Source organism: Pipistrellus hanaki (assembly GCF_964339955.1).
Source record: "Pipistrellus hanaki genome assembly, chromosome: 7".
NCBI classification, from domain to species: Eukaryota; Metazoa; Chordata; class Mammalia; order Chiroptera; family Vespertilionidae; genus Pipistrellus; species Pipistrellus hanaki.
Genome location: NC_140509.1, coordinates 86,282,939 through 86,297,511, shown reverse-complemented (window position 1 = coordinate 86,297,511; position 14,573 = coordinate 86,282,939). Strand labels below are relative to the sequence as shown.

Below are 14,573 nucleotides of genomic sequence, written 5' to 3'. Positions count from 1 at the left end.
CCACTTGCCAGAAACTCCTGCCGCTCGCACTGTTCCCTGCCCATTCGTTCCTCTCTGAGCTGTGATCGATCTGGTTTTGTATCCGCTGGCCATGATGAGAGAGAACCAGCAATTGGCTGCCTCGGGGGTCAAGCCCGCCATTGAGCCGTGACCGCCTAGTTCATAGGTCGATGCTCAACCCTGGCCCCCTCCGGCCAGGCTGGTTACACAGTTCAGTGTATCTGCGATTCCCGCTTCTAACTCCGTGTCTAACTCCGTGTTGGGGACCGGCACTCTCTCCCCCTCCCTACGTCTAGTGAGAATCTTCAAATCTTTCCATCAAACACTTTTGGTGTCAAGAACACAAAATAAAATAGAACGGTTTTCATTCTCCAAGGACCCAAGCATGATTATGGGATTGCGAGGGAAATTACCAAACTCCCATATCAATGCAACCCCTCTGCTGTGGAAACCCGAACCGACACCACAAATCACTTACATCCTTGGCGTGATTTCCCTGAAGATCCCGCTTCTACGGAGGCTTATTGCGGGGAGGGGGTGGGGAAAGAGGGGGGGAAAGATGGGGAGGGCGGGGAGGAAACCCACTGGAAATGGGCCCTCACGTGGATTCCCACGCACTGCCTCGTTCTCTGGAGGCTTAGGTGGAGTCCGGGGAATTCTGTGAATGTTCTCTTCTCACTCACTGGGCCAGTAGTGTTTGCTCAGACCGTGGCTGATGAAGCCGGCGCCAGGCCAGGACTGTGGCGGGCACACTGCACCGGGCCCTGGCACGGTACACCGCTCGCCGGGGTCCGCTCAGGCTTGGCTTGTCCTCAGCGTCAGACAAACAGGAATTTGACGAAGCATATAAGCACTTATTTAATTCAAACGTGTGTAGCTGACGTGTTCCCGGTTTTATGAAAGGGCTTGTAAAATGTTTAGAAAAATGTGACTGCATGTCACCTGGGATCACACACAAAGAATTTTCTAGGAGACGTGACAGCACAAGTAAAGACACACGGCAGTGCATGTACCGTGTGCAGGATGGGAGGCTGATCATGGGCTAACAGTAGTCAACTTACGACCTTCACATCCACAGATTACCTGGAAGTGTGCTGGTGTTACTTGCTCACGAAATCTTAATCGGTAAATACACTCATCCCCAAAAACCCTCATGAGGAAAAAGACAAACCTCCCTGTTCTGCTGTAGTTCCCAATGTGTTCTCCGTGGCTCCACGTTGCTGCCTGTACAGACAGTTTGGTCTCCATCTGGCTTTCAAGGGGCGGTGAAGGTCACCCCTGCCTGGCACGGCGGTCTCGGACACCGGCCTGGCCCCCGGAGCCGGCGCGCGGCCATCTGGGCACAGACGGGCTCCATATAGCCGGCCGGGAATGGGCATCATCGGCACCAGGTGTGCTGACGGGAAGCACGCGTGCGGCCGGAAACACTGAGGCCCGGCCCGCTCCCGGCTCCTGCGCGTCTGCTCTGGGGAGGGCGTCCCGGCCGGAGCACAGGCCTGGGGAGGCGCCTTCCCGAGCAGAGACTCGGGGGAGAGGGGGGCGCAGGGTGTGTGCTGGACCCGCCAGTTCGACTGATGTAAAAAGTGTGAAGGATGCAACGGGCGCCCGTCTGGTACCGCGGTGGCCCCGGTGTTCGGGCGCCGGCCGGCCCGGAGCCAGGCCTTGGGGGAGAGCCCGCCCGGCCATCAGGCGGCGGGGAAGGCACGGTCGCAGCCCGGAGCCGCCGGGAAGCTGACTGCGGGCTCAGATCCCCTGCGGAGGGTCATGGGTGTCAGGCCCACAAGCCTGGCTTTCCTCCTTTTCTAAGAAAAAGGTTGTGGTCTTCACCCCATTCCGCTGAGGGTGGAAATACTTTTTGCAGAAGTCACTATAATGAATGCACAGGCGTCACCAGAACAACGGCATCTGATGATCCATGTGCCCCGGTGAGATGCTGCTCTCTCTGATCGCAGCTCATCGGGCCCCTCACTGCATGCGTTTGCCATGTTCATGGGCTGACATGGAGGCCGCTGTGTCACACGAGCAGTTTATGGGTCCCTGTGGCCGGGATCTGCCTGCGGATACGCTTCCAGTGCTGAGGGCGCACTCTGTGTCCGGCTGGTTCTCAGCGTGACTTTCTGCCTCTCCAGCTCATCACAAACAGTGTCCCTTCCCTCCCTCCACCTGCCCCTCCCACCCCACCCCCCAGCAAACACCATAGCCTAACCCACTGGTCTGCAAACTCCTTAGTCAGCAGAGCCAAATACCAACAGCACAACGATTGACATTTCTTTTGAGAGCCACATTGTTTAAACTTCACTTCTTCAAAATAGACTCCCCCAGGCCGTGGTATTTTGTGGAAGAGCCACACTCAAGGGGCCAAAGAGCTGCCTGTGGCTCATGAGCCGCAGTTTGCCGACCACGAGCATCTCCTCTGGGCTGTGCCTGCTCCATGAGGTCCCGGGCCAAAGGCATGCTGGGAGGATGCTTCCCGCTCCTGCTGTTCCCTCCGACACCCGCCGAGCGGGCCGGGTAACATCAATGCCCGCTCCTCAGGCCACAGCACTCTGAGATCGCGGGCCTTCACACGATGAACTGAATGTCACATCGAGCATCTCTACCTGCGAACAGTGAGGAGCTGTAGGTCAGAGGAGGAAAGAAATGAAAGACAAAAAGAAAATGTAGCAAGTGTAGGGCACCGTTAGTAGTTGTAATATTGCTTTTGGTCAGTCAACCACGTTAGGCAAAACAGCCAAAAAGGACATAAATGCGGTCTGAAGCAGCGCCACCTACTGACCGTCCTGTAACCAGACGGGGTGCTTGGCCTAGACTCGGGAGTCTCATGGTGGAGCCCGTGCTGGGCACAGTGCCAGTGGGTCCCAGAGGGCAGAGATGGCGGGGCCCATTTCTGGGTGCTGCTCTCTCTCACCAGGCACTGGTGGCTCCACCGGGCAGCGCGCCCCGCTGTGGGCACGGTCTGAAAGCTTAGACTTCTAAAGCCACTTCTTCAAAAAGTCTGGTCGGCCACGTTTTGTTGATAAACTTCTCTTGGTCGGGTTTATAGGTAAGTTTACAAATTATCCTTTATCTCCTTCCTCTCCTAACGAGGCAGCGGGATAAGTGAGGGCTGCAGGCCTATTAGTGTGGCGAGCGCTCGGCGCAGTGTCTGTGAGAGGCGGTGCCTGGGGCCTGTGCTCTCACCATAAAGAACAACTAAAGAAGCTTTAAATTCTCCTGCTAAGGCAGCGAGGACTGTGGAGGGAACGTTTAGGTTCCAGGGCTGAAGTCGTTTGAAATGTTTTAAAGCTCGGACTTCGTGCTTGCTCCGTATTTCTCTTCGCTGGTGGCCAATCAAGCCGTGTTGTCGGCGTGTGAGTTACTGCCCGGGGAGGGCGCTCTGCCGTCCCGCCCGGAGGCCCACCCTGCGGCCCCCAGTTCTCAGCCCGGCTGCGGGAGCAGGGCAGCGGGGACAGTGTCAGTGGGACACGCTGTCCTGGTAGATTCAGCACCACGAGCAGCAGCCGCTGGGAAATGGAGGAAGTCGCAGAGCCAAGCCAGGGGAGAAGCCCAGCCAGAGTGCAGGCGCCCACCTGTCCCCAGCGCTGGGCCTGCACCCAGAGGGACCCGCCGTTTCTGGCAGGTTACCGCCGGCTAACAGACCATGTCCGTGTGCCTGTCCCAGAGGTCGGCTCCGGTCACTGGTGGGAGGTCACAACTTCAACCTCTTATTTCCTTCGTGCGAGACGGACCCTGGAAAGCTCTGCCCACGCGTGCAGCCAGCCGCACACGCCGCGGGCACCTGCGTGTCCTGTGGGGCCCACGCACCCTGAGGCAGGAAGCCCCTCTCTGGAGGCCTGAGGGGCAACGTGGACCACGCGGCAGTCTGCCAGGGTCCGGCCGGCTGCAGACCGAGAGCCGACGCGCCCGGTCACGGCTCCGCCATGTGTCACCCACGCAGCCGCCGCCACGTGTGTTTGGGGGAGTCACAGCCCGACCAGCACTGGAGCGTGCTTCCCCGGGGCCAGAGGCTTCGAGACTGAGATATTTTTAGATTTTAAAGAGGCTGTGCGGTTTTTACATCTCAGCTCTGAAATACCTCCCGGAGTGTCTATGCCCTGTCATTTCTAAAATATGTACATAGTAACTTTGCAGTGAGAAGTCTGACTAGTCACACCACGCCAGATAAATATAGACTGCAAATAGTAAGCCCCTGTCAGGTTTTGCCATAAGTGAAATGTTACACCACATTTAGAGAAAAGAACTGAAACTGTGTGTTCAGCACCTTTTGGTGTGAGAATTTCATTTTAATGTTGATTACCTATCACATTGGCCTAGGGAACAGACAAGGTTTATGCTTTTGAATTGGCTAATAAAGGACAATTTTAAAAAATGCTTCTGAAGTGCAGCAGTAGTCGAAGTGATGGGAAAGGCGATGTGTCAGACTGACCCAGTGGTGCAATCAGAAGGCGTGTGCTTGCTGCAGGAACGCCCAAGAGGCCTTTCCCTGCTGAGAAAGGCTTTAGGGTGGTGCATGCATGCTCGTGTGTGTGTGTGTGTGTGTGTGTGTGTGTGTGTGTTTATATGTACACAGTATGTACACAATGCATTTATTTCTTATGAACCAACAGAGGGACTAGCAGAAGGCGGTGGTCCTCCTGGTGACTTTGGCGGTGGCTGTGGTAAGTGGGCAGCAGTGACCGTCTGCAAACCACGGCCCTGCATCTTGGGAGCGACACCACTGAGGTCCCGCCCCTAAAAGGCTGTGTTAGTGCCTTACCAAGAGAAACAAACTTACCACTGAGCATTGCAGACTCACTCACTGGTGAGGGTTGACCTGTTTCGAAAGGTCTAACCCAGTTTTCCCACTGGCATTGTTAAATGAGCAACGTCTGCAAGAGTGGTGCTCCAACGAATTTCATAGTCGCTTTGTATCCAAACCTGTATCTTTATTCCTGGATTTTATTATTATTTTTTTGCTGTTGTTGTTCATCTTACCTGGAGGATATTGTTCCATTGATTGTTTTTTCTTTTCTTTCTTTTTAAAAAATATATTTTATTGATTTTTTACAGAGAGGAAGGGAGAGAGATAGAGTTAGAAACATCGATCAACCAGCTGTCTCCTGCACGCCCCCCACTGGGGATGTGCCCGCAACCAAAGTACAATACATGCCCTTGACTGGAATCGAACCAGGGACCCTTGAGTTCGCAGGCTGACACTCTATCCACTGAGCCAAACCGGTTTCAGCTGCTTTTTCTTTTTTTTTAGAGAGTGTGAGAGAGGGAGAGGGAAAGAGAAAGAGAGAGCACGAGAGAGAGAGGGAGAGAGAGAGAGAGAAAGAGAGAGAGAGAGAGAGAGAGAGAGAGAGAGAGAGAGAGAGAGAGAGAGAGAGAGAGAGAGACGTATTTAATAGACAGGCTAGTAATTTCTGTTTGAGTTTTATCACATCACATGACTGAGGGAGCTCCCGCCGGTCTGTGCCGCTCACACCGGATCGGCGCACACGTCCCGGGAAGGACGGGGCAGTTGTCTGCGGGGGCTGATCAGCTGGCCCAGCCCTGGGTGGTTTGCTGGTGGGGTGTCTGCCGGCGGGTGTGCAGCTCAGAGGGGACGGAAGCGGGGCCTGGCCATCTGTGTCTGTGTCTGTGCGAAGCCCCGTCCCCATGGCCCGGCCCAGCCCAGCCGTTCTGCAGGGACCGCTCTGCTGTGGGGAGGATCACCATGGTGACAGGAAGCAGTGGCCCCAGCCCAGTGCACCGGGCGGCGCCCTCCACCTGTCCTTCGGCGGCAGGAGCTGCTCTAACTTCCTCTCAATGCCTGAAGGATCGCAGCATTTAAAGGATGAGTGAAAAGGTAGCATTTGCCTGGCTGGTGCTGCTCAATCGGTTGAGCATTGACTCATGAACATGGAGGTCACCGGTTCGATTCCCAGTCAGGGCACATGCTGGGTTTCAGGCTTGATCCCCAGTAGGGGGCGTGCAGGAGGCAGCCGATCAATGATTCTCTCTCATCATTGATGTTTCTATCTCTCTCTCCCTCTCCCTTCCTCTTTGAAATCAATTAAAAAATATTTTTAAAAATAAAAAAGAAGTGCAGGGTCTGGCTTACCACCTCGCCCTCTCACCTCCCCCCACCCCACCTCCCACCCCAGGCCCAGGAGTTCCCAATGCATTGCTCTCAAGTCTCGCTCACCGTGCTCAGGGCAGGGGAGAGGAGGCCGGTGTGTCCCACACGGGAAAGAACAAGTTAGGGGCGCTGTCAGATGTGTAGAGGGAACTGGCCACATCTGTTAGGTAAATACACTGAGTGGCCAGATGATGATGATCTCTGTACACATAATCATCTGGCCACTCAGTGTATATCCTATATAATAAAAGGCTAATATGCAAATTGTCCCCTCGACCAGGAATTCGACCAGCAGACAGGCTGGCCAACCACCCATGTCCCCTCCTCCTGGCCAGGCTGGCCAGACCCCACCCATGACGAATTCATGCACCGGGCCTCTAATATATATATATATTTGTTTACACACATACACACACACACACACACACACACACACACATACACACACACTGAGGGGCCAGAGGATTATGCGTTCAGAGGTCATGGCCACTCAGTGCATAGCGAATGCTTGGCCCACGCCGGGCCCTGTGAGGATGCAAGTAGGAGGAAGACGTTCCACAACCACCTCAGGATCGGGTGCGGGCAGGCAATCAGCACCTGCGCACAGAGTCCCATCGGCCACGTTTTGTTGATAAACTTTCCTTGGTCAAAGCTAGATCTGCTCATGTGTGTATCGCCAAGGGCTTCTTTCAGGCAGCAGCATGGGGTTGCAAAGTGCAACAAAGACACGAGGCCCGAAGCAGAGACCACGGCTCTCCAGCTGTGAGGGAAGTGGGCTGACGCCAGGCCTAGGATTTAAGGGCAAATACCTTCCGTAGGCCACGTGGCCCCCCGGTGAGCTGGTCGTAAAGGACGGGTGTCCTCACGGGCAGGGGAGTGCCATGGAGGGACTGTCCCGGAAGATGCAGAGCCGGACGGGACCCAGAGCCACCCCAGCCCAGCACTCGGGGAGCGAAGGGGAGCGGAGTTGCACAGACATGGAAAGAACAGGAGGAAGACATGAGGAAACGTAAATAGAAAATCTTGGTTGCGAAGGGAGGGTATTATCCATCCAAAGACCGTGACTTCTGTGAAAAGCTAAGAGGAAGGGTGTGCCCACCCTTGTGGCTCCGCGGGCTGGGTGCCACTCTGACAGTTGCCAGTGGGATTCCCTGTCAGGGCACGTGCCCGGGTTCCGGGCTTGATCTCTCGTAGGGGGCGTGCAGGAAAGAGGCAGCTGATCGACGTTACTCTCACATAACCAATGTTTCTCTCTTCTCCCTTCCTGTGTCTCGAAAAATCAATAAACTATTTTTAAAAAATAAAAATAGAGTAAAATTAAATGAAAAAGGAGTGTGTGCAGAACAAGAGTAGGGAAATGAATGAACAAGGTGAGAGGTACAATTCCAACATCCCAGCTGCCACCATGGGGGTGGGGCCGGCCCCCCAGGATTCTGGGGTGCGGTAGAGCAGGACAGGTGTGGGGCCTGCACGTGAGCTGGGCAAGTCACGCGCTGCTCCTTGTGGGTCACGTTAGCGTGCATGCCTGAGAGCAGGGTCCTTCCGCCGGCCTTCCCCTTGCTGCTCACAGGCCAAAGGTGTGGAGACGCCGTGAGAAAAACAAGTGCTGGGTCACCCCTGGCTTCGCCTGTGATTGTGTGGCTCTGGGCCAGTCAATCCATGGCTCCAGGTATCCCTCTCCTCATCATGTGACGCTACCTCAGGCCTCCTCCTGCGTCCGCGTGGGGTTCGTCCGTGAGACGCACTTGTGCGGGAGGGCCTGGCTCCACGGGCACGGGAGCGGGAGAAGGGAAGCTTCAGTCCCTGGCCTCTCAGAGGGCGTCCCTGACTGCCGCCTGCGGTCATCGTTCCCCTGCGAGGTCTGGTGCTGATTATGCGTTCAGAGATCATGGCCACTTAGAACATAACTCCAACCCCATGAGGAGCCCTCCTCCTGCCCGATTCCCTCACATTTAAGGAATCTGTGTGGGCTGCGATCGCCTCCTGTGGAGATGTACAGGCGGGGAAGCGCCGGCCGCCTGCGTGTCTTTGATGCTATTTTCTCTTTCTCGCAGGAGTTTTTCTTCAAATGTTCGGCGCACCCGACCTCTGACAGGGAAACCTCGGTAGCTCTGAACCTCATCACCACCAACAGCCGGGACATCCCCTGCATCACGTGCACCGACATCAGGTGAGGCCTGGGGCCACGTCACAGCGGCTCCCCGTTTTCCCCGAGCACGGCCTTCCCGGGGTCTCTCCCGAGGAGAGGCTGCCTCACTGACACTGTCCGCCTCGCTGGGGGACATGTTATGGAGAGAATTCAATGCCAAATCCTTGCATTGTACAGCTTGCTCAGTAGTCAAGTAGGATTCTAGGGTATAAGTGAGATAACTTCTATCTCAAAACAGACCCAGGAGTAGAGATGTCATGGATTCATGCTTGGGCTTTTGTCATGGACTCATGCATGGGGATGTTGTCATGGATTCATGCATGGTGATGTTGTTGTGGACTCATGATAGGGATGTTATCATGGTCTCATGCACAAGATGCTGTCATGGATTCATACATGGTGATGTTGTCATGGACTCATGCATGGGGATATTGTCTTGGATTTATGCACAGTATGTTATCATGGACTCATGATAGGGGTGTTGTCATGGTCTCATGAATTTGGATGTTGTCATGGATTCATGCATAGGATGTTGTCATGGACTTCTGATAGGGATGTTGAAATGGATTCATGTGTAGGGATGCTGTCATGGACTCATGCAAAGGATGTTGTTATGGATTCATGATAGGGATGCCGTCATGGACTCATGAATAGGATGTTGTCATGGATTCATGTGTAGGGATGCTGTCATGGACTCATAAATAGGATGTTGTCATGGATTCATGTGTAGGGATGCTGTCATGGACCCATGCATAGGATGTTGTCATGGACCCATGCTTGGGGATGACATTAATCCCTGCATGAGCACACCCCAATACTTTGTGCTTTGCTAATGATGTTTGTTTTTTTTTTTCCAGCTTATGCTTTATATTTTAATTTCGAAATAATTTACTCACAATAAATTTCTTAACTGTTAGAAAAATTTATCCGTATGGTTAGTAAGATTTTAGTTTAATTCTTTCCAGTATCCTGAGAAACCTGGGTATTTGCACGTACATATGGGTTGTGTGTCTGTGTGTGTGAATGTGTAGACACGTAATGTAATCAATCATGTTATATATGTAGTTTTGTATCTGCCTTTTTCATTTAACATGGTACCATGATAAATTTTCCTGCGATGAAATATTTTATGAAAACAAGAAGCATGTTTTTAATAAGCACCTAAGATTCCATCACATGGAAATACTCTACTCTTCTCCCCATTGCTAGTAATTTAGACTACTTTTTTTTAATGTACATGTTAGATGAAGTAAGACTGAAGTCCAGGTCCTCTCCTGTGCTTCGAATGCAAAGGCCCAGCCATAGACATCGGCCTCTGGTTCCTCGTGAAACCCAAGGACTGAGGTGGGAAACCCGTCAGGCTCTGATGGCTCTAAGGGTGGGAGCCGCACTCAGTCAGAGCTTTAAAGCGATCGTGTCGCTGGGACCGGTTTGGCTCTGGTAGAGCATCGGTCTGTGGACTGAAAGTCCCGGGTTCGATTCCGGTCAAGGGCATGTACCTTGGTTGCGGGTACATCCCCAGTAGGGGGTGTGCAAGAGGCAGCTGGTCGGTGTTTCTCATCGACATTTCTAACTCTCTGTCCCTCTCAATTCCTCTCTGTGTAAAATCAATAAAAAATATATTTTAAAGCGATCGTCGTTTGAGAAAACACTTGCTTGTGGGTCCCGTCTGCTAGCAGGTGCAGGAGTAATAGGAGATTTTCGGGGCTCCTGCGTCCAGACCACGCCCCGGTGCTGGTTAACACGAGAAAACATGTGGAAGACAGGAGTGCCATGCATTGCCAGGTGCTGGCGGGAAATTGCCTTCAGGTGTGAAAGGAAAACATTGGCGGGAAGTGAGACACAAAGACAGCTCGCAGCAGAGGGAGCGAGAAGCACAGAGCCCCCCTGTCCGTGTGCTCTGCCAGCCACCGGCTGCCCGGAGGGCGAGGCCCGCCGATGGCGTGCAGGTGGCACGGAGGCCACAGGCCCCTCGTGTCTCTGCAGCAGAGGATTCAGATCAGTTTCCGACTGAGTTAAAGCGATTCCGCTTCATGCGATGCAGCAAGCAGCAAACAGACTGTTTTCAGATGGAACACTTTCTCCTTAAAACCCTCCTGGATTTAACGGGATTTCCAAACCTGAATAAAATAAAGTCAATTTATCAGCAATCAGTGAGCCTTAAGGCGACATTAGGAATACGGAGGAGGTGAAGGCGGTGTCGGAATAAGGAGATCAGGGGATGTTAGGAACAGGGCGGGAGTCAGATTTCTGCGTAGAACTCCTAGGATCCAGGCTCAGCACCTTGTGCAGAGAGAAGGGCTGTTTATCCACACGGAGGCTTTGGAATGTGAGCGGGTGTCAGGGGGCGGCCTTCCTTCCCCGGAGTCACCCGCATTTCAGGTCTGAGCGGCGGCACCGCCGGGCTCCCCGGAGGCGTTGCGGGAGCCTCAGCAGAAGCTCACACGCTCACCTCTTCCTTCAGCGGCGGCTGCCGGCACCCAGCCAGGCCCCCGGACCCAGCCAGTCCCCCGGACCCAGCCAGGCCCCCGGACCCAGCCAGTCCCCCCGACCCAGCCAGGCCCCCGGACCCAGCCAGGCCCCCGGACCCAGCCAGGCCCCGGACCCAGCCAGGGCCCCGGACCCAGCCAGGCCCCGGACCCAGCCAGGCCCCCGGACCCGCGCTGCCGCCGCCAAGGCCAGCCTGGCCCGGTGCCCGCCAGGTCTGCGGCAGCTCATTTTCAGATGGCGGGTGTGAGGAAGCGGCTGAGTTTCTAAAGCCCCTCAGCGGCCTCGCCAGGGCTGGTGACAGGGCAGCCTTATCTGTATGGCCTGTTTTCAATGGGAGTGAATGCCCACAACGTCTTATTTCTTTTATTTCATTCAAGAGCCTGTAAGCAGCTCATTTTACTTTGAATAAAATTGTGACATGTGCATTTGTTTTTAATTGCAACTTAATCCTTGTAATTAGCGATTGATTATCAGCGTGGTGAGGGGAGCACGCCGTTCTCACTGCAGAGTGTGTTTCATGGCACAGGAGCATGCCCTCACTGCACAGTGCCGGGCCAGCGGCAGTGCCGGGCAGTGGTGGGATCGGCGGTGCTGTCTGAAGACTTCGCCCGCCAGCGATTGCTCCCCGTGACATTTAGAGCGAGTATTTACAGGTTTGTTCTCCGCGGCTTCCAGAACGCACAGCGCTGGTTGCAGCCAAGTCAGCCACCGTCTCAGGAGCCCAATGCAGGCAGAGGATTCACTGGCGCAGCTCGTGGTGTGTGGATTCTGTTTCTCGTGAACTTGGCAAATTCCGAACCCGAAGAACACAGCCGAGGTGCAACGGGAATGACACCCGAGCATTCTGGGTCCGGGCAGATCGGCCCGCACTTGGAGGTACTGGCTGTGCGGCCCTGACAGCGCTCACGCCCTCACACCACACGCTCACGTGCGGAAGTTCCTGCGCGGGCACCCGCCTCCGACATCAGCGCCGTGGCCTGGCCAGTTTCCGCAGCGTCTGTGGTCTTTAGCATACGGTGACCAGATGTCCCACTTGTGAACAATTTGTCTTGCGTCCCGCGGTGTTTTATATTAAAATCGGGACTGTTTTAAAACGCCACGGGACAAATTGTTAAAAATTGAGACGTCTGGTCACCTTACTTTAGAACCAGTGTCATCAGAGATACTTAAAAAGTCAACCTGCCAAAACTGGTTTGGCTCAGTGGATAGACCGTCGGCCTGCAGACTGAAGAGCCCTGGGTTCGATTCTGGTCAAGGGCATGTACCTTGGTTGCGGGCACATCCCCAGTGGGAGGTGTGCAGGAGGCAGCTGATCAATGATTCTCTCTCATCTATGTTTCTAACTCTCTATCTCTCCTCTCCCTTCCTCTCTGTAAAAAAATCAATAAAATATATTTTAAGAAATAAATCAAAATAAAAAGTCAGCCAATCTTTCCTGGGCAGTGTGCTCAATGGTTAGAACATTGGCCCCCACACAGCAGGGCCTTGGGGTTGATTCTCTGTCAATGGCGCAGACTTGGGCTGCAGGCTCAATCCCCTGCCCCAGGGTGCGTGTGGGAGGCAACCAATCATTGTCTCTCTCTCTCTCTCTTTCTCTCTCTCTCTCTCTCTCTCTCTCTTTCTCTCTCTCTCTCTCTCTCTCTCTCTCTTCTTCCCACCCCCATCTACTTTCTCTAAAAATCAATGGGAAAATACCCTCAGGTGAGGATCACAACAACAACAAAGCCAACCGCCTGCTCACTCAGCTTGTGTGTGTTGAGCTGATGTGGCTCAGGAGGTGTCGCAGGTGCTTTGGGCTGTGAAGAGCACTGCTTACGGGCGCAGGGAGGGCAGATGCCAGCTGTGCCCCCCAGCAGTCGAGCGTGTGGTGGGAAAGGATGGGGCAGGGCCAGGGGAAGGCTCCTCCCAGTGGCCCCTCAGCGTGCGGGGCTCTTCAGCAGGAGCCCAAACTCACCTCCAGGGACCCTGTGCCTGGGCAAGACCGTGTGGGAAGTGGACAGAGAATGGCCTCCATGCAGTGCACGAAGCAGGCATGTGCCAGCTGGCCCGCCCGCTGTTCTGTACATGCGGCTGGCGGTGCCGATACCTGTTCTGTGGACGCACCTCCTCCTCGACATCACTCAGCCAAGGCCAGACTTACCTTGACCCCAAAGCCAAACTCCAACACGTGGTCCCGTCATTGCTAGTCTTCACATTTGGTTTCTCCCCCTCAGCCATTTCGTTCAAAATGCATTTTCCTATTTTCTTTCTTTATAGTAAAGACATGTGCTTGCCTGTGAGCTTCTTGAAAGTTGCCATGTAACTGAAGCACTCGCCGTTTCTCTGTAGATCATGATTCTATAACTGAGAATCTCCCTCCAGTTTGGATAGAGTGTTCTCTCCTCTGACTGCTTTGTAAGTTAAATGAGTGACTATTTCTGACCGAATATTATCCCAAGCACTATTTTTGCTTCACTCAGAGCAACTTCCTTTGACAAACATTTTTACAACATGGAAAGCCCTCGTCAAATAAGTTATTTTTATGTATACATATTTTGGAACTTCCACCATTTCGAGGCAACAAAATCAGAAGTTTTCTCCATCTTGTGGTGTGAATATAAATTTATCTAATTAAAAATAGAACTTGCATTGAAAGATTCTTTCTATGAATTGAAATATTCCAAAAGTTAAATTATGGATTTCAGAATGAAACTTGTATGTCATTTTATTTCTCCTCATTGAATGGAGTCAGATCCACCTTCACTTTTTAGGGATTAACCCAGTTTGTTCTTGGTGACCTTTCCTGGTGAGTTATACTTACTTAAAGCTTCAGAAGCTGGGGCATTACATTAATTGAAGAATTTGCCAAAACATTGCTAACTGATTTTGAGCAAATTTAGAAGATTCTCATAAAATAATTAATACAATTATAGTGTAGAGGAGAAAAAAAAATTGTTTCCTGTACTCTCCTCGGTTCTCCAGCTGAAATTCTGACAAAAGACAGATTAACAAAAACAAAATAAGCAGAAATTAACTAACTAGAGCAGCCCACATATACATGGGAGAAGCCAGAGATGGGTAACTCAAAGAGCTGGTTAGAACTTTGGCTTATATGAGGGTGGGGGGGGCAATAGGTTTACAGCTGTAAGTACACAAATACAGAGTTTATTCTTATATTACTATTTATCAGTTATTGTGTGATTTTCCATAAAGACAACTGTAAACCTACTTTATACCCATCCTGGATACTTCTTAATCAAAGAACAGTCCCTTTCTGGAGAAGTGACAGAAGGAAGGAAAGAACTTTGAATTCCAGGGCCGAGGATCGTGGGAAGGTAAACTTCTGGGGGACCTAATGGAAGAAGGAGGCCCGTTAGGAGTGTCTGTGATGTAGCCGTCCGCCTCTGGTATCCCCCGGCTGATAGGGGTCTAGAGGTGTCTCCACTTACTAACTCCTGTCCTTCCTGGCGGAGAGGGAGGGGACACAGTTACAAAGGCATGGCCTGCATTCAGGCAGAGAGCGTTTCCTATGTCTGCTTCCTCCCAGCGGGCTGCAGCCCAGGAGAGTCCCTACAACAGCATGGCAGGTCTGGTGTGGCGCCTGCTTCACCCTCGGCAGGCTCTCCTCCAGCTCGGACTCGCCGCCACAGCTCTGCGGACAGACCTGCACGTTGTGACAAGACCTCTGTTTTGCTTGGTGCGACAGTCCAGCCCTCTGGGGCGGAGCGGGCGGGGCACACGTGGTGTTTTCAGGGCGGGGCCTTCTCTAAGGCGACTGATGGGGGCCATGAGGCCGGCAGCACAGCGGTGCCCAGAGGCGTTCTCGCCGACACCGGGTTTGTCACGACAGCC

The 14,573-nt window shown here is 53.2% G+C and overlaps 1 protein-coding gene across 2 annotated transcripts in view; it reads left to right on the top strand.

The window, feature by feature from the left end:
• PRKN (parkin RBR E3 ubiquitin protein ligase) overlaps window positions 1-14,573 on the top strand; it is a 353,591-nt gene that overhangs the window by 236,555 nt on the left and 102,463 nt on the right. For both annotated transcript variants that reach the window (XM_084890914.1, XM_084890913.1), the window contains exon 6: window positions 8,158-8,273. In XM_084890914.1, coding sequence (XP_084747040.1) covers window positions 8,158-8,273 — 116 coding nt within the window. The remainder of the gene's footprint in view (window positions 1-8,157; window positions 8,274-14,573) is intronic.